Source organism: Tachysurus fulvidraco, chromosome 2 (genome assembly GCF_022655615.1).
Source record: "Tachysurus fulvidraco isolate hzauxx_2018 chromosome 2, HZAU_PFXX_2.0, whole genome shotgun sequence".
Taxonomy (NCBI): domain Eukaryota; kingdom Metazoa; phylum Chordata; class Actinopteri; order Siluriformes; family Bagridae; genus Tachysurus; species Tachysurus fulvidraco.
In genome coordinates, this window is record NC_062519.1 from 39,455,856 (window position 1) to 39,476,327 (window position 20,472).

Consider the following 20,472-nt stretch of genomic DNA (forward strand, 5'->3'; position numbering starts at 1 on the left):
ACCTTTACACAACGATGATGAGCTTTGGCCCGGAGCCACATACCGAGCGATCTCTTTAGAAGCATAAATTTCTACTGTTACCCTGTTTAACCTGCACGAAGTGGAAAAACCGCTCAGATGATTTACAGAGAGTCATCTGGGTTGGTCTTTTCTCATGAGATTTTTACACAACTCCTTTATTTATTTAAAAGTTCTACATGATACATTTTCCCATATGATCCTCGCCCCAACGTGATTCATTTATTTTTACATGTGATTATGTCACTTTATCCATGTATCACTTTATGATGTATGTATTTTTTACTTTTTTTTTCAGATGTTTCATTTTCTCTTCCTAAATGAAATTTCACACAACACCCGTGATGTGATTTATTTTTTATTAGAATTTGTATTTTTTTAAATAAAGTTTAATTTATGTGATTTTTTCCCCCAAATTATCAATCTGATTTATTCTCAAAGGTGATTTATTTATTTATTTATTTATTTATTCATTCATTCATTCATTCATTCATTCATTCATACAAGTGATTTCATTTATTTATGCAGCATGTGATTTATTATTATTTATCATTGTAACAAATGATTCATTTATTATTTATTTTTAGAAATGATTCGCTGCATTTAAAACCTATTTATTTGTTTGTTTGTTTGTTTGTTTGTTTATTTATTTCCATGTGGTTTTATATTTCTCCTGCAAATAATTTATTTCCACATACTTTATGATCCCATATTTCACATATTGCCCTCCTTTAATTACCCAAAGACCTAAAATAAAAAATAGTAAATAAAGTAAATAAATATAAAAAATATTCATTTTCGGTTAAAGTAAACGTTTCTAATTAGCAAAGCTCGTTAAGGCGAAAACTCCAGGAAAAGTCATCAAGTACTGTATGTGTCAAAAACAAGCCCAGTGACCATCTATATGTAGCACACTGAGCTACACATATCTGCCTTTTAGCCTGGATCGAATACAACAAGACGTGACACATTGCTGTGTTTCATCATTTCTTTTTTTTTTCATTTAATTGTATAAGAAATAAAAGTTTCTTCCTGTTAATACCATTCACTCATCTATAACATTAGAACATGACACAATGTCAAAATCATGCATTTTCTAGCTTTCAGGTACATTTAGCTCTATCTGGACATACAATACAAAAACAGACACATTACAGATATTAGTTTGGATATCTGCGTACAACAGACACATTTGCTATCACACGATTAGCTACAAACTCGCAATACGCACGACGTCGTTACAACAATTTCCTACTACGTTTGGAGTTTTTTGCTTTTTTTTTTTTATTGTTTCCTTAAGTGACTATTCGAGTTGCATACTTCATACGTCAATACGTATCGACCACACGTAAAAATAAATCGGATTTTTTTTTTTAACAAAAATAGCACACATCGAAAAAAAAAAACATCTACAAATATTCCGTTACAGTGTTTATGCCATAACAGGCTCCTGAGTCCCGAGGGTTTTTTCTTTTTCTTTTTTTTTTTTGGATAAATATTACATAGAAGGAAGAGCTAGAGTGTAACTAGATACAATAATGTACAAAATATAAATGAAGTAAAAAAAAAAAAAAATTGCATAATGTGATGAAGTTTTACAGACCATTCAAGCCCTAAAATCAAAACGTTTCCCATATAGCACCAGATATGCATCATAGAATCATGTAAGTGGGTGAAACTCAGCAACAGTGTGTTTAAGGCACTGGATGTCAAAACCCAAAATAAATAAATAAATAAATAAATAAATAATACATTTATCTATTTTAAATATTGGCATGATTATGTTGTTGTTGTTTTTTTAAACTCCATGTTTATGAAAGTACATGAGCACGTAAACATTGCACTTTATTTAGATTTAGATTTAGATATATTTCATTTGATTTATTTATTTGTTTTTTTTTTTGTTTTTTTTTTATACATAGAATGTGACGAAACGTTATTTCTAGTTCGGCGAGATCAGATGAAGTTCCGGTCCGAGTTAATAATCCTCATCGATCGAGATGCAGCATAAGAAGGTGTGCAGCATTTATTTACTAGAGGTACAGAGGAGGAGATGCTCTCGCTTCCCCTCTGCTGTTGGTCAGATCTCATCACAGGCAGCGCCATACAAACACACTGAGAGAGAGAGAGAGAGAGAGAGAGAGAGAGAGAGAGAAGAAATATCAGACTATGTTCTTAAACCCACCACAAAGTGAACTGAACCACTTGGAGACTATCGTCGTTGAACTGCTGTCACCACTTGGAGAAGGAATTAGTGTTAAGTCTGTAACAAACTCAGATCTGACTCTGACCTATTAATTCCTCAGGAGCTCTTGGTTCCACAATTCCACTCGAGTATAGACCATTGTAAAAATGACATCATTTACATTTACATTATTTTCTGTCCAGTGTCACCTAAATGAAGATGAGGTTCCCTTCTGAGTTTGGATCCTCTCAAGGTCATAATAACTCATATCTGTTTCCTGATCTAATTTACTCGCACTCGTCTTCTGTATTGCCTCGGACTCTCCTACCGCTCACCTGCAGTCGTTGCCTCCGACGCTTATCACGTATTTGTCATCGTAGGAGAAGCGAACGTTGGTCACGTGAGCCGAATGGCCAAAGTAGCGTTTGTGTTTGGCCTGGGGATTAAAGACAGGAAAGAATCGATAGTTTGTCAGTCCTGAAATACACAACTCAAACTTTTTTTTTTAAACCTTTTAATATCACACATAGAGACGTGATTTAAACTACAGGAGAAATAAATAGATCGCCGGCTCATATAGTTAGATATGTTGATTAACTATGTAAGTCAGGACACAAAAAACTCAACACTTTATTTAGAAATGAGTATTTGTTCATTTTTCCTGTTTTCAATACACATGCTACATACGTTCAGTTTATTCTGACTGCAGTATATTCTTTTACTTGAGATTCTTATTTATAATGTACTCCAGGAGGATTGCAGTCTATTTAAACGTATTAAATTCTTACGTTTTTAAACAAAAACAACCAACTTTAAATGAAATTAAATAATCAACAACAAAAAGTGGACAATTTTAAATATAATAATAATAATAATAATAATAATAATAACTATATTATATTATAATAACTATATTTACAATAAAATAATAATAATAATACATTTTTTTTCATTATTAACTTATAATTAAAATATAAATTACATTAAGTAAACATTAAATAAAGAGTCAGCTAAAAATGCTGCAAAAAAATGCAGAAAGTTTCTATAAAAACAAATCATTTTGAATGTCAACTTAAATAAAATGAATCAAATTCAAGCACAAGTCAATGCCAAATGTATATAAATAATCATATCGATTAAAGTGTAGGTTTTCGATTAAATAAACAACTTGAAACAAAATAAGTCCAATATAAGTTCAATCAATAATCAAGTTTAATTAAAAAAAGTCAAGGTTTAAATAAAAAACAAAGTCTTCTTTAAATAAAACAATTGAAACAGGAGACATTAAATCAGCGAAGCCAATTTAAAAAAAAACATGTTGGCAAATTTAAGTCAAGTTTAAATAAAAATACATCTTTAAGTAAAGAATCAAGAAGTAATTAAAAGTCAACATTATGTTAAAAAGGACAACATTAAAAAAGGCAGCTTCAATTAAAAGAAGTCATTAACATGAACTTTTACATAAAAAGGTTTAATGTGAATGTTAAATAAAAGGAATATGTGGAAAAAAAAGTGAATTAGAAAAAAGAAAATGTGGTCAGTCAGATTTAAGGAAAAATATTATGTTTCCCAACAAAACGCAATTTTGTTGATTGAATTAAATTGCAACATGTTTTGAACGTCTGAATGATGTAGAGCGAGCGCGAGCAATTCACATCGTAGCAACGGAAACCAGTTACACTGAACTTTCACGAGGATGTTGGTGCTGACGGGAAATACGTGATAACTAGAAATGTTAAATTTAGGTGATAAAAACATGAATTGTAGAATGATACAGTGCGAAAGTGTTTGTTTGATTTTATCCCAGGATTTCTTTTGAAAATCCACGTTTAATTTGTGAATTAAGTCAATTTAACAAGTTTTTATTGTCAGCATTCGGTATTGAACGGCTCAGTCTTCATAGAGCTGTATTCTTTATGTGAGTTAATAAATTCTGGGAAATGGAAAGTATTTTCTTTTTTGTGTTATCGTACTTACAAATTTCTCGCCGCAGGGGAAGTCGAAGAGTTTGACGAGGCCGAAGTCGTCTCCGGTGACCACGTTGAGTCCAGCATGAGATACAGAGGCACAGTTTACGTCGGCCTTGTCGGCGTTTCGTGGCCAAACCCCCAGCACCTCATCGCCGAGAATGCTGAGGGACAAGCAGAGTAAAGATCTCACAGGAGTTAGTTCACTTTGATACGTTAAAATCATAGGTAGACATTTTTTTTACACTGGCATCGAGTTGCAATAAAAACCGAGATCAAAAGTGTAATACATTAATCATCTACTTACACTAGCAAGTGAGAAGTGCAAAAGTTTGTACCCCCCATGGTTTTTAAATGTATCTCTATTTGTTCCTGCATTTTAGGAAATAGAAATACAGTTATCCCTCGCCACTTCGCGGTTCAAGTTTCACGGTTCGAGTTTCGCGGCCTCGGTGCATCGCTGATTTTTCAAAAATATTCATTCAAAATCTAAATAAAAGCGGTTTCCCAGGATGCCAGACAAAGAGAGAAACTCTCTCAAAGGCTTTGTACATACCCACGGGCACTCAGACAAGGCACGTGATTGGTTCCCGGCACGAGATCTGAGCTGATTGGCTGCGCATCATCGCATCCTCTCCCAGCTTCTTCCCTTGTTGTATCTCGCCACTCTAGTTCACGCCGTCAACTGTGTCTCGCGTATTGTGTTCAAAATTAACTTTTCGTTAAACCCTTACGATGCCTCCTAAGCGCCGTGCCCCTGCGAAAGATTCCTATAGTGAGTCCAAGAGGAAGAGGAAGATGATGACCATCAGTGAAAAGGTCAAACTTAGGGCCAATGCTATTCCGCGGATTTTCACCTATCGCGAGGGGTTCCGGTCCCCGTTAACCGCGATAAACGAGGGATCACCGTATAGGCTAAATGTGCACACAGACACAGACACAGTGAGTGTGTGCAGAGTGTGTTACCTGGTCCAGGTGGCCCAGGTGATTCTGTCAGCCACAGTCTGCTCGGTCACTATCTTCCCACTGGGGACCTCATGCACCTGACGCTTATAGCTTCCTGTAGAAACCTGTAGAGGATTAACAGAGCATTTGAATCAGTAAATCATTTTCAAACAACATCAGGCATACAATCTGCATACATTCCTCCGATTCTCGGACCGTCTAGTGTTGATGTGAACGACAGAGAATGTGATGATAGAAGATGATATCAGAGATGACGTTCGGGATAAGGGTCACGGAAAACTCCAGATCATGCATCGCTGGGATTTGAACTAGATATCAATCTCCCAATGATGGGGCAAACGCTTTTCAGTCGCCATTAAAGGAACCTGTGTGTGTTTTTTGTTTTTTTTTCTTTGCTTGTTCAGCTGCTGCTATGAAATTCGTACACGTAGCATTAAACAAATAGGGAGGTCCCTGGAACATACTGGAGACGCCTGGAGACGTCCATTATAAAGCTGGTGCCTCCTGAAAAGTTAAAGGTTAACCTGGAAATCTACGGCAATGGAATGAGGAAAGAAAACAGAAGGTGGATCTGAAGCAAAACATCTAGAGTGTGAAACGTGAAAGATGTTGACGTGCGGTCGACAAGAACGGCAGAATACAATGCCAAGTATATAAACGGCTGGTGTTACCGACATGGCCCAACACTTCAACTCGCACCATGATGACGACCATGATGATTTTATTTTTGCAGTTCATCCACATATATAACCAATTAAACTGAAACTATTTCCTGTTACAAGGTAAAATGATTCAACTTAGGAAATAATTTCTACATTCTTTATAACATGTATACAGCACTACATCGAGGACATGGTAGCTTAGTGGTTAAGGTGTTGAACTACTGATCGGAAGGTCGTGAGTTCAAATCCCAGGGTCACCAAGTGGTCACTTCTGGGCCCCTGAGCAAGGCCCTTAACCATTAATTGCTCAGCTGTATAGTATAAATGAGATAAATGTAAGTCGCTCTGGATAAGAGAGTCTGCCAAATGCCGTAAATGTACATCAGTACAAGCTCCGTTTGTTATTTTCTTCTTCATTTGATTTTGAGTTCAGATTGAAAACCTTCCTCATTCATCCCCTAATCTCCCACAGGAATAAACAGGATCACGAGCTAACCCTAAAGTTATCTGAACCCTTTCTGACGACTCGAATGCTGTGTGCTCACTGAATCACGTCCTGAATCGGTGTAAAGGAAGTTGACCAGAAGAAAAATAAGATCAATTAGGAATGACTATAAAGATGCATTATCTAATTTAACGCGGTCACGGACCGCTATGAACTTGCTGTCGGCGGAGAAGTCGAGCTGGATGACGAAGCCGGGGATGTCTTTGCAGTAGCCGATGCGGTTGAGGGCGGGGCCGAGCGTCAGGTCGTAGAAATCTACAGCACTTTCCACAGAACCCACGGCCAAGAGACGGTTATCAAGACTGAATCTACAAACACACAGGGCACAAGATGGACGAAGTAAACGACCGTCACGTATTATTTAACTCTTATACCAAAGCAATGTATCAAATCAAACACATGTAAAAAAAAAATTAAAGAATGACTCGTTTTTATTTATTTGTGTTACCAATGTTCAGCATCGGACCTTAAATATTTTTGTTTTTCCCTACAATAATAAAAGTAATATATTCATGGTAAAGTCTGGAATAGACAATTTCTTTCTTTCTTTTTTTTTTTACACAAATCTTCCTACCTTTAAAGTAAACAGTGATATTATTAAAGCAAAAATATCTTTTCCCAAGAGGCCAAAAATGGAGTTTGCTCCAGTTTTATTGTGTCCATGTTCGGAGTTGAACGTCTTTGCCATGTCTCACTCCATAGTGAAGGATGACATAAAGCTCAAAAACACTCACTAAGTGTTGCATAAGTATTTTTCTTTTTCCCTACAATGCAATATTCATAGAAATGTCAAACCCATTTCTGCTCCCTGAGGCGCCCCAAGTGTTTGTTCATAATCATCTAAAATGTGAAGGATGTTTATCATCAACCGATAAAATTCAGTGGAAGATTATGAACAGACTTATAAAACACACGTCTCACACCGAAAGCGACTCATTTTAGATCAGAACTTGTGTCAAGAAAATTCTTCATTTCTTTACACTGATTAAAAATGTCCCATGAATTCATTTCCATTCCAGCAGTCATTCAGCTTTCTAGTGTCTTTTATTTCTTCTTTTGAAGTAAACAGAAAAAAACAATAACAACAGAAAAGCTCAAACTTGCATTAACACCAGAGACTCCTTACAACACCTTGTAGAGATGTGTGTGTGTGTGTGTGTGTGTGTGTGTGTGTGTGTGTGTCCTAACCGTATGTCCTGAATGGCCACACTGCGGTCTCTTTTCTTTCCCCACACAGTGAGCGAGTTGACAAGCAGGACGATGAACTCTCCGTTCTCCATGCCGATGGATACCATCTCCCCGTTAGGACTGAACGCTGTGCACTTGGCTGGGTGACCCAGGCTCACCTTGTTCAGAAGTTTCTGGAGAAAAATAAGTAGTTGTAAAGATTATTGAAAACAAAACAAAAACCAAAACAGTCCTACTGTATATATGAAATTCTTTCTTCACATTTCCCAGCTTTGGAGATTGGGGCACAGAGCCATGTGTCAGAGCACAGCGTTAGACATGATGGGGAAGTCGTGGCCTAATGGTTAGAGAGTTTGACTCCTAACCCTAAGGTTGTGGGTTCGAGTCTCGGGCCGGCAATACCACGACCGAGGTGCCCTCGAGCAAGGCACCGAAATGGTTAACTGCCCATTTCGGTGCCTTCGGTGTGTGTTCACGGCGTGTGTGTGTTCACTGCTGTGTGTGTGTGTGCACTTTGGATGGGTTAAATACAGAGAATGGGACACCGTACTTAGCCATATGTCACGTCACGTCATACAGCACCCCTGGAGCAGCAAAGGTTAAAGGCCTTGCTCAAGGGCCCAACAGGGGCTTGAATCACAAGCCACAATCACTAACCCAGAGCCTTAACCGCATGAGCCACCACTTTACCTTGTCTGCTAAATCCCAGATGCGGATGGTTCCATCATCACTGGCTGAGATGAAGAGATCTTTACAAGGGTGTGTAGCCAGACCCCAGATGCGCCCCTGTGTGTGTCCGTTTATCAGCGTATTCGATGCTGCGTTCTTCTCTCCCACCTCGATGATCTCTCCATCTTTTGTTCCCACCAAGATTTTCCCCTTTAAACAAAAAAAAAATCTAAATTCTTTGATGATTCAAACAAAGATCTGGAGGTTTAGTTAAAATAAAAAAAAAAACGAAGAAAAAAACAAATCAAATAAAAATATTTTATATAAGTTATTATCTATAACTATGGCCATATGGTCATAACAGCACAGTTATAACAGTAATGCAAACCCAAACTTATGCATTATAATCATTATAACCCAAAATGTGGTGTCTAGAAAAAATCATTAGTATCCATCACACTGGTGTACTGAGCACTGGAACGTTTCCATTGTTAAGATTTGAGTATTAAATGTGCAAGTTTGTTTTTAAATGGTGCAAACTGGCTTCTGCATTTGTTTTCACACATCTTTGTTCCTGAAGTTCCTGAGATCCTGAATTCTGCTGAGACTTTTCTTATTTCCCTTTTTTTTTTTTTAAATCAATGCCTTTGGGTATTAAGAGCATTAATGTAGAGTGATAGAACAAAGTTGAATCTCTCTCTCTCTCTCTCTCTCTCTCTCTCTCTCTAACCTTTCCTCTGCAAACAGATCTGACGCTTTCTACAGGAAGTCCCGTTTCGAGCTGAAAGGCCCGGCATCTCTTCATCTCCTGATCCCACAGTTTCACTGCTCCTCCCTCTTTAGTCCTGCAGAACAAACACAATACCAGTTACACATCATACACACATGCAAACATAATAAACATCTTAACTCCTAACCCAACACCCTAACCATTAACCATAAACTCCAACCTCAAACCCAACCACTAACCCTAACCCCAAAACATTAACACTAAACCAAACCCCTAAACCCTAACCATTAACCCTAAACCAACCCCCAACCCTAACCATTAACCCTAAACCAACCCCTAACCCTAACCATTAACCCTAAACATTAACCCTAAACCAACCCCTAACCATTAACCCTAAACCAACCCCTAACCCAACCCCTAAATCCTAACCATTAAACCTAAACCAACCCCTAACCCAACCCCTAAACCCTAACCATTAACCCTAAACCAACCCCTAACCCCTAACCATTAACCCTAAACCAACCCCTAACCCAACCCCTAAATCCTAACCATTAACCCTAACCCAACCCCTAACCCCTAACCATTAACCCTAAACAACCCCTAACCCAACCCCTAAATCCTAACCATTAACCCTAACCCAACCCCTAAACCCTAACCATTAACCCTAAACCAAACTCCTAACCCCTAAATCAAACCCCTTACCCCTAACCCAACCCCTAAATCCTAACCATTATCCCTAAACCAACCCCTAAACCCTAAACCAACCCTAAACCAGACCCCTAACCCCTAAACCAACCCATAAATCCTAACCATTAACCCTAAACCAACCCCTAAACCCTAACCATTAACCATCCCCTAACCCCTAACCCTACCCCTAAACCCTAACGATTAACCATTAACCAATCCCTAATCCCTAAACCAAACCCCTAACCACTAAGCATTAACCCTAAACCAACCCCTAACCCAAACCCTAAATCCTAACCATTAACCTTAAACAAACCCCTAAACCAACCACTAACCATTAACCCTAAACCAAACCACTAACCCCTAACCGTACCCCTAAATTCTAACCATTAACCCTAAACCAACCCCTAAATCCTAACTATTAACCCTAAACGAACCCCTAACCCCTAAACCAACCCCTAACTCCTAACCATTAACACTAACCCAACCCATAACCATTAATCCTAAACCAAACCCCTAACCCAACCCCTAAACCCTAACCATTAATCCTAAACCAAACCCCTAACCCAACCCCTAAACCCTAACCATTAATCCTAAACCAAACCCCTAACCCAACCCCTAAACCCTAACCATTAACACTAACCCAACCCCTAAACCCTAACCATTAACCCTAAACCAACCCCTAAACCCTAACCATTAACCCTAAACCAACCCCTAACCCCTAACCAAACCCCTAAACCCTAACCATTAACCCTAAACCAAACCCCTAACCCAACCCCTAAACCCTAACCATTAACACTAACCCAACCCCTAACCATTAACCTTAAACCAACCCCTAACCCCTAACCATTAACCCTAAACCAACCCCTAACCCCTAACCCAACCCCTAAATCCTAACCATTAACCCTAAACCAAACCCCTAACCCAACCCCTAAACCCTAACCATTAACCCTAACCCAACCCCTAACCCCTAACCATTAACCATAAACCAACCCCTAAACCCTAACCATTAACCCTAAACCAACCCCTAAACCCTAACCATTAACCCCTAACCCAACTCCTACCCCTTAAAATAAAACATCAGGTGTTATTGATGATTTTCCAAAATGATTAAAAGTTATGTGTTGTTTTTCTACAATCTCAGTGAAGTTGTATATGAGTCCAGATATAAAGCACACACACACACACACACACACACAGAGTTGTACTCACGGTCTCTCCTTGCCCCCAGTAACTATGAGTCCGTCTCTGAGGGTGGTGTACATAGTGAAGACTGGTCCAGTGTGAGCTTTGGCCACCACACGCACCAGGAAGTGATCCCTCCAGACGTACACGTCACCATTAATGGCTCCAGTAAAGGTCAGGTTATTCTACATAACACACACAGTGTTTGTATAAACCCTTTATAGCAGTAGAAAAACATTTTTAATTAGTGCAAACAAATGAATGATTTTCTGTCTGTGAGTCTGATCTAAAGTGAGTCAGGACTCTGTTGGCTTTCAGTCTGAGACGTGTGTTTTTAACTCTGCTGATAGTCTTACACAGAATTTTAGTGGTTGATGATAAACACCTTTACATTTTAGATGCAGCAGAAATAAATTTGATATCACTGTTTACTTTGAAGATAGAAACATTTGTGTTTTTAGCTTTTTCTTTGTTTTCTGGAACTTTTCTATGAATACATCGCCCCTGGTAGTCCTGATAAAAAAATACTTATAAAAAACTACAAATTCTTAAAGCTCTGAGTGTCTACTTTATACGAGGTTCATATTAACCACCACTACGGGGCGAGACGTGACCAAGACGTTCGATGCTGAACACGGACCCAACAATAGAGGTACTGCGTACTTACTTTTGCACAACAGCTCCACGCTTAATGTTGCTGACATTTACCGAAGGCTCATAGCTAATAATCTGGTATAATAATCTGGACTTGAACCTCTAATCAACAACCCAGCACCTTAACTGCTAACAGAGCCCAATCACTAAAGACTTAATTACACCAGGAAAAAATATACTCCAATTCTGTCAAGACCACTTTGTCAAATGAGAATTTATTAGATGATAGAATAGTTAGTGTTCACGGTATGGTTCTGTTCTGGGAAAGAATCCACGTGCCTGTCCGTGCGCATGCATGGACAGAGCGGGAGGGCAGCAACTAGAAAATAGAATAGACCCCCCGTATAACAGAACTGTAATGAAGCGTCATAAGGCTGAGGATCCATTTACAGGCTTTATTAGAATACTCGCAGTATAACAGGCAAAGGTCGAAGTAGGCAAACACAACAATGCAGAGTAGACAGAAATCGTGGTCAATACAACAGGCCAAGGGTCAGGGCAGGCGGCAGAGAATCGTAAGGCAGAAATACAAAGTTATAACCGGGAAATACAAAACAGGAACCGCTCAGAATGATAGCCGAGGCAAATCACGACTTCACGCAGAAGCCAGGCTCAAGTCTGTTTATATAGTCAGTGGCTGATTGCGAACAGGTGGTGGTGCAATCAGACCCAGTGAGACCCAGTGAGGGTTTATGGGAAGTGTAGTCCAGAAGCTACTAATACTCGGGAAACTGTTCCCTCTGGTGGTGATCGGAGGATGCTGCAGGTGCTTCATTCATGACAAGAACCATTCATCATGCATATTATTAGATATGCTCGCTTACGAGTTTTTGGAAAATAATAAATGAATAAATGGATAAATAAATAAACAAATAATTAGAGGGGGGGGGATATGTAAAGATTTATGACATAAACTGGTACAACAAACACAGGTTCCGGGCATGGTGGAGTCGGGGTTGGAGGAGGGAGTTTAAATCGCAGCTGCAACGACGCGCTAGAAAGCGGCTCGATGAATGGGAATTTAAATGGTCGGGTAATATGGATGTGGTAACCGGATCGGTGCGCGTCGTGGACGGCTGATTAACAGCTGATGCATGCTTGATGACGTGGCCTGCTAGAACTAGCGCGATGCTGGATTTTACACCATTTGGTAGACGCCGTTATCCTGAGAGTCTTACATTTTATCTTACTTTTGTATGACTGTGCAATTGAGGGTTAAGGGCCTTAACCAGGGTCCCAGCAGTGGACACTTGGTAGACCAGGGATTCGAACTCACAACCAATTAGTTGTCTAACACCTTAACCACTAAGCTACCACATCCATAATGGCTAAAACGTATGACTTGTCATTTTTTTTAATAAGCAAACCAATAATTTGTTGCCAGATCGCTATGACATAAGACATGCAGACATCAGGATGTTAACGATCTACCGAAACGATCAAGACTGTTAAGAGTAACTCATCATTCATCAGATCCTTTATTGTTATATTTACATGTAGTGTAGAAATCTTTGGCAACGTGATTATTGTTGTGTAATGTACTGTACGTGTCAGCCGTGTTGTGCGTCACTCACAGCACCGAAAGCCACAGACAGCATCGTCTGCATCCTGGCATCCTCCACTGCTCCAATCACACCCTTCTTATACAGCAGCGAGCCTCCAACCAGCGTCCAGAACTTGATGTGTTTGATCCCGACGGACACAAACTGCGTGTCCGAATCTGGTCTGAACTCCACCACGAAGATGCGGTCCGAATGTCCTGCCTTACTGCTCACTTTAGTTCCTGTAGGATCGCAGAAAGCAAGAACGGAAAAAACATCAGCAAACACACAGAGATCAGGAGTAAACATAGAACAGTGATGTGACGTAGAGACAAGACAGGAAGTTGTTCGCTCACGATCTCATCACCACAGGAAAAATAATCAATCATGTTTTTTACTTCAGCATATTTTACATTTATAGCATTTGACAGACAACTTTATCCAGAGTGACTCACATTTGTTATCTCATTTTATACAAATAAGCAATCGAGGGGCCTTGATCAGGGGCCCAGCAGTGGAGGCTGGGTGGACCTTGGATTTGAGCTCACAACCTTCCGATCGGGTGACCAGCAAAGAAATCAATCATTAGAAAAACTCTTGTACTTTTATCAAGACCTCTAACAAATATTCAAAAGTTTCTCATGATTTGAGGAAGATGATCTTGATTTATCAGTCGTCTGGGAAAATGACTAGTATAATTTATATTATAAATTATATTAGTATAAATTATATTAGTATAAATTATATTAGTATAATTTTAAACTTTAAATAGTCCACAGATACATCTTCGAATCTGTTTTGTGAATTCCTGCAGTGAAATTATAATTCAATTCAAAACTTCTAAATTGTTGATCGTCATTCCGTAATAGGACAATAACAGCAAACAAACAAACAAACAAATAAATGGAATAAATACATAATCTAAAATACGTGTGACAAAGTAAATAATCTAGAATATGTGTGACATAAAATAAGAAAAAGTTTGTTCAACATTAAAACAGCCTTTAATCATTTTCTCTAAAATTTCTAAAAAATTTTAAATTGTTAAATTGTTTTTGCCTTTTTTTTTTTTACGTTTTTTAAAATATTTTTTAAAAAGCTTATTTCTTTTAAGGTATTTACGTATAACGTTTAATTTCTAATTCTATTTTAGTACAAAAGAAGATTTGAAGCTTTCTCTTTTGAGTAAAGAAGAAATCTTTGCCTCCCATTCAGAATGTTTTTCATCTTGTTAGTTTGAGGTTTAATAGATAATCTTTTTATGTTCATGCTTACTAAAGAAGTTTATAAAAGTTTGGACTGCAAAAAAAGTTTGTGTTGTTTTTTTTGTTTTGAAATATTAAACACACATACAAACACACAGACATAGACACACATGCAAACAGACACACAGATGCACACACAGACACACACTAACATAGCCAGACAAATATACACAAACGCATACACACACATAGGACAAATAAACACACACAGACACACACAAACACAGACACACATAGGACAGATAAACACACAGACACACACAAACATACACAGACAAACACACACACGAATAAACACTCAAAGGACAAATAAACACATTTACAGATACACACAGTCAGACACACACACATGTACAAACAAACAAACAAACAAACAAACAGTCACACACACACACACACACACACACACACACACACACACACAGGACAAATAAACACACACACAGACACACACAAACATACAGACACACACAAACATACACACAGTCAGACACACATATGTACAAACAAACACACAAACAAACAAACAGGCACACACACACACAGACACACACACACACACACAGGACAAATAAACACACACACAGACACACACAAACATACACACAAGCATACAGACACACACAAACATACACACAGTCAGACACACATATGTACAAACAAACACACAAACAAACAAACAGGCACACACACACACAGACACACACACACACACACACACAGGACAAATAAACACACACACAGACACACACAGGCACGCTCACACACACCTTCCTGCCAGCGCCACACGGTGATGGTGTGCTCAGGATCCACTCCTAGAGACAGCAGCAGCTTGCCGGTGGCGCTGAAGTTGACGTAGCCGACTCCTTTAGCATGGGAACAGCGGAGCACTGACAACGTCTGCTTACTCATCGCATCCCACATGTGGATGGAGGGAGCTAGGCCTACACACACACACACACACACACACACACACACACACACACACACACACACACACACACACAAACACATTATCTTCCTATACAGTACCAGCACAACCATTAGTGTGTCATGCTTTGTCAATTTCATAACACTTCTTCAGTCAGCTGTTAAAACAACAGAAGAGTTACTCAAACTCAAACACAGGAAATTTACGACAGGTAAGATTGGAAGATTTAGAAGGACACACACACACACACACATCTAAACAGACATACACACAAACACACACAAAGCACAAGATATACAAGGGCTTTTGGTTTTTTTTTTCCAGAAAGACAGCAGGCAGTGGTGAATTATGGGAGCTGCAGTTCCAGTTCCTTACCTGGCAGATCAGTGATCTCACCTGAGCGGTGAGGTGATGGTGAGCGAATGAGAATGCGGCCAAAGAAAAAAAATGCAACGAGAATGTGCTTCAGGAATGAGACAGATCAAGTGATTTAAGAAAATGAGAAAGAAATATAAAAGCAAACATGCGAACGCTTTAAAGAAAGCAAACGAGAACGACTCGACCGACAGCCGCGAGTTTTGTTTAGGAATCTCGTGAAGAGTAAACGTACCGATCTGACCCGTGGCAATGACATTTTGGAATTTGGGGTGTTGATTGACGGTGAGGCAGAGAATATCATCTGTGTGCTCGAGGTAAAAACTCTGTGTGCCTGTTGGAGAACCAGAGAGAATGGAACATGGGTTTATTAGCAAGAGTTAATATGTCAGAGCACAGGCTCGTATTCATGAATATTCTTAGTGTAAAGAGTTTCTTCTAGTGACAAATTGTAATAAAGTTCTTAGAAATGCGGCCGTTTCCCATTCAAATTCAAGAGAAGATCGTAGTAAAGATAAAAGCTATTCATAACGCATCTTAACCCTTAAAAGAGCTCATAAGGTCAAAATTGGTAGGAGTCGTCGAAGAGGACTTTTAAAAGGATTAAAAGTTTCTTTATCAGAGGAGAAAATGGTCGAAAGGTGAAGAGGAAGAAGAAATTTTTATCTTTGTAACCAATCATATTAGAGATAACACACACAGCTCTGACACAGAGCAGAAATGACATATATATACACACATATATCCTGCTGACTTTGCAAATGTTTACACTTACATTCCATTTATTATCTCTAATATGATCGGTCATGAACGTAATCCCTACGCAATGTAGCCTTAAATATCTTAGCATAGAGACTAAGTTAAGGTTTATAATAGACCAGATTTTAAAGACGCATCTATCTATCTATCTATCTATCTATCTATCTATCTATCTATCTATCTATCTATCTATCTATCTATCTATCTATCTATCTATCTATCTATTTATTTATTTTTATTGGACAACTAATCACAGTTTTCAAATAAATTGTTTATATAGTAACAGGTTAAGCCCCGCCTCCTCTCTAAGATAAAAGTTGTTGTATTTTCCTTAGTCAGAGTTGCTCCGAGATCAGAATCACTCTGAAGCTAAGATTAAGCTAGTTAGATATTTTTAAGCCAAATTATGAGCTGTTTGAGATCACAAAAGTGCCTCGTTGCTGCAGGTTTTCAGGTTTTTATTTGTTTGTTTTTTTGTTGACTCTTTCAGGACAAAACTCAAAACCAATGGCACAGGGTTCAAGAGTACTCACAAGTGCCCTCTATTATAGAAAATCTGACCCATAATCCTTTGCAGCTTGTCTTTAGCAGAGAGCACCAACAATCCAAACATTAAATTTTATTTATTTATTTATTTATTGATTGATTGATTGATTGATTGATTGATTGATTGATTATTTGATTGTATAATTTTTTAATAACTAATTTATTGGTCATTACTGGTCACAATTAAACCTTGCCAGACAACATTAGCGGTAATATAATGGTAGGAAAAAAGGATATAAAAATACTGAAGTGAAAAAAATAAATATTATATTATGGTTAGCATTAATGTTAAAATGTTTTTATGATTTTTAATGTTTTCGATTGAAGACGTTTTCTAATGGTTTTCAGATTTCAAAAAACCTTACTGAATTAGAAAGAGAGCATTTAAGCAAACTAACATTAGCTTCATTACAGTAAATTAACACAATTACACAGAAACTGAAATATCTATGAAAAGGTTTAAAAAAAAAGTGAAAATCTTTGTCTTTCTTTGACACATTGGATTAAGAGTATTAACTGAATAACTATTTTTTTTTTTAACTTGATTCGAGTACAAATGCCCTAGCTGTCACATTAATAATTGACTAGTAATGAAGTACAATACAATCATTTTCACTGCTGGTCACCTTTTTTAGAAACAGAGACCAGATCACCCCATTGTCATCTTTAATAATGTATAAATTTGGAGGTAAACCATCAAACAGTAAGTCCTTTAAGTCCTGCACTTCCCTTCAAATCCACCAGGGGTCAGCATGCACAAGGCTTCATGAAAATAGGCGAGGCTCTTCCCATTCAAAGAAATACATGATAAACTTACACTTAAAGTAGATAATAGTGTAAAAACTGGTTCAGTACCAGCAGAGAGGTTCTGGATTACGGCAGCAGCAGCTGTGTGAAAGATGATGTCAGCTCCGTCATTGAGGTAGTGCAGATTGTTACGACAGTCAAAGCCCCTGTATCCGAAGACGTGGTCGAGTGCTAGCTCCTACATTTTCAAAAACAAATACACAAAACAAAGCATGCTAAGATAAAACAAGTAAAAAACTAAATACATGTGGCCATTTCTATCAAAAGATTACTAAAACTCATGCAAGACATGTTTGATGTCCAGCGGTTCTTTGGTAGTGTATTTGAGCTTAACGATAAAATAACGTTTAACGATACCTCACCTATATTTGTAGCTAGCAGGTACAATTGGAAGGATTGTCGCTTTTGTTTTGAGCATAAAACAAATAAATCAGCATTTCCAGAGATGCCAATCAACCTACCATGCATGTCTTTGGACCGGGGGAGGAAACCGGAGTACCCGGAGGAAACCCCCGAGGCACGGGGAGAACATGCAAACTCCACACACACAAGGCGGAGGTGGGAATCAAACCCCCAAACCTGGAGGTGTGAGGCAAACGTGCTAACCACTAAGCCACCGTGCCCCCTTATGTTACTTAAATATTGTTAAATACTGTACTGTTAAATATTACTTCAAATTTTCCCCCAGAAATCTTTTTGGCTAAATGTAATTAATTTAGCCCACCACCCTCCCCCAGTTTAGCTGATTTGAGATAACTGGCTAGCATTAGCTGCTTCTTCTTCTACTCATGGCTTTTCCTGTTAGGTGTCGCCACAGCGAATCATTTGTTTCCACCTAACTCCATCCTCGTCACTCCTGAAGAGAACCTCAACATCCTCATCTCTGCTACCTCCATCTCTGCCTCATTTCTTTTCCTCAAAGCTAAAGTCTCTAACCCATACAGCAGAGCTGGTCTCACTACTGTCTTGTACACCGTTCCTTTGAATCTTGCTGACACTCTTCTGTCACACACCACCCCTAACACTTTTCTCCACATACTCCAACCCACCTGCACTTACCTCTTCACCTCTTTTCCACACTCCCAATCACACTGACCCCTTCTTGACCGCAGCCCCTATAACCTTACTGTTCTATTTCCCTCCCTCTTGTTTAAACACATGTATTCTGTCTTACTATGACTGACTTTCATTCCTCTTCTTTCCAGAGCAGACCTCCATCTTTTCAAGTGTTCCTCCACCTGCTTTCTACTCTCACTACAGATCACAATGTCATATGCAAACATCATTGTCCATGGAGATTCCTGTCTGACCTTCATCTGTCAACTTGTCCATCAAAATAGCAAACAAGAAGGGACTCAAAGCCGATCCTTGATGTAGCCCACCTCCACCTTGAACTCCTCTGTCTGACCTATAGCACAACTCACTTCTGTTGCACTCCTCTTATACTGTACATATCCTGAACTACTCCTGACATGCTTCTCTGCCACTCCTGACATCCTCATTCAGTTCCATAGCTCCTCTCTTGGCACCCTGTCATACACTTTCTCTAAATCCACAAAGACGCAGTGCAGCTCCTTCCGACCATCTCTGTACTTCTCCATTAACATTCTCAGAGCAAAAATTGCATCACTTGTGCACTTTCTGGGCATGAAGCCATACTGCTGCTCACAAATATCCACTTCCTTTCTTAGCCTAGCTTCCATTACTCTTTCCCTTAGCTTCCTCTGTAGTTGCTACAACTCTGAACATCACCTCTGTTTTTAAAGTTCTCACTTCTAAAACACTTCTCCTCCGTTCTTCAGGAATCTTCTCACTCTCTAAAATCCTGTTGAACAATCTACAGTAGATAGAGACTTCCACACCTCCACAGGTATGTCATCTAGTCCAACAGCATTTCCACTGTTGATTCTCCTCACAACCTTCCTCACCTCCTCCTTCCAAATCTTTGCTATTTCTTGCTCTACCATATTCATTCTCCTACGAATCCTTTGCAGTCGCTAATCTCTCTCAGATTGCCTCATCTACCTGTGTACTCCTACCTCCACTCTTATAAGTAACGCTATGTTCCTCTCTCTTCTCTCTTTTCATTGTACTTATGTTAAGTCCCTATTCTCAGACCTATACTCCTGCCCTTCCTCTTATCTCTCTGCCTACGAACCTTCTCCCTCCTTCTCTTCCTCGACCAACAGTAGCCAGAGGCCTCTTCTGTTTTCATGTTATTATCACTAGCTGGATCATGTTAGCAGAAAAGCTAATGACTTAAAGCTAATAAACCTCACTGCGTTTTCTGTGATCAGATAGCTATCTGATGGTAAAAAGACCAGGTCTAAATGCCCTCCGAAACGTTTTCGAGACGGATATAAATCCGATGGTTCAAACCACTTCAGGAGGTGGTCTGGGACGCATTTCAGATGAAACTGGACAGGTGTAAATGAATGTGATTGTTCAAGCCACTTACGTCAGCGCTATACTCCTCCCAAACGGAAGTGCGTCACTCGCGAGTGATCTTCCACCCAGGTGTCTCATTAGGTCTTAAAATGCGCTGCTGCCGCCAGCGAAAACGCAGCAAACAGTAAACACTGTTTTTGTAGCGTAACCGTCGTAACAAGTTTTTTCGTCTTCTTTTTGATTGCATTCTGAAAACCGCATACACCAAAGTGTGTTCCATTTCAATTCCCCCGGAAATGAGGTAAAATATATTCGCATTTTGGGCGGGAGTAGAAAGATCGGATCGATATCCGTTTCGCCAAGACGCATTTATGTGGCCTAATGTAAATGGAACAGTATTAACAAATCAGATAGCTATCGGATCAGAGACAACACATGAAGTGATCA

General features: G+C 38.8%; 1 protein-coding gene across 1 annotated transcript in view; it reads right to left on the reverse strand.

The window, feature by feature from the left end:
- Positions 1–998: 998 nt before the first annotated feature.
- eml6 (EMAP like 6) overlaps positions 999–20,472 on the reverse strand; it is a 56,219-nt gene continuing 36,745 nt past the window's right edge. The window contains exons 30-42 of the mRNA XM_027153022.2: positions 17,686–17,815; positions 15,761–15,859; positions 14,990–15,163; positions 12,988–13,196; positions 10,787–10,944; positions 8,891–9,005; positions 8,182–8,370; positions 7,492–7,664; positions 6,449–6,611; positions 5,137–5,240; positions 4,181–4,334; positions 2,539–2,639; positions 999–2,133 (exon numbers count right to left, since the gene is read on the reverse strand). Coding sequence (XP_027008823.1) covers positions 2,109–2,133; positions 2,539–2,639; positions 4,181–4,334; positions 5,137–5,240; positions 6,449–6,611; positions 7,492–7,664; positions 8,182–8,370; positions 8,891–9,005; positions 10,787–10,944; positions 12,988–13,196; positions 14,990–15,163; positions 15,761–15,859; positions 17,686–17,815 — 1,794 coding nt within the window. The 3' untranslated portion in view covers positions 999–2,108. The remainder of the gene's footprint in view (positions 2,134–2,538; positions 2,640–4,180; positions 4,335–5,136; positions 5,241–6,448; positions 6,612–7,491; positions 7,665–8,181; positions 8,371–8,890; positions 9,006–10,786; positions 10,945–12,987; positions 13,197–14,989; positions 15,164–15,760; positions 15,860–17,685; positions 17,816–20,472) is intronic.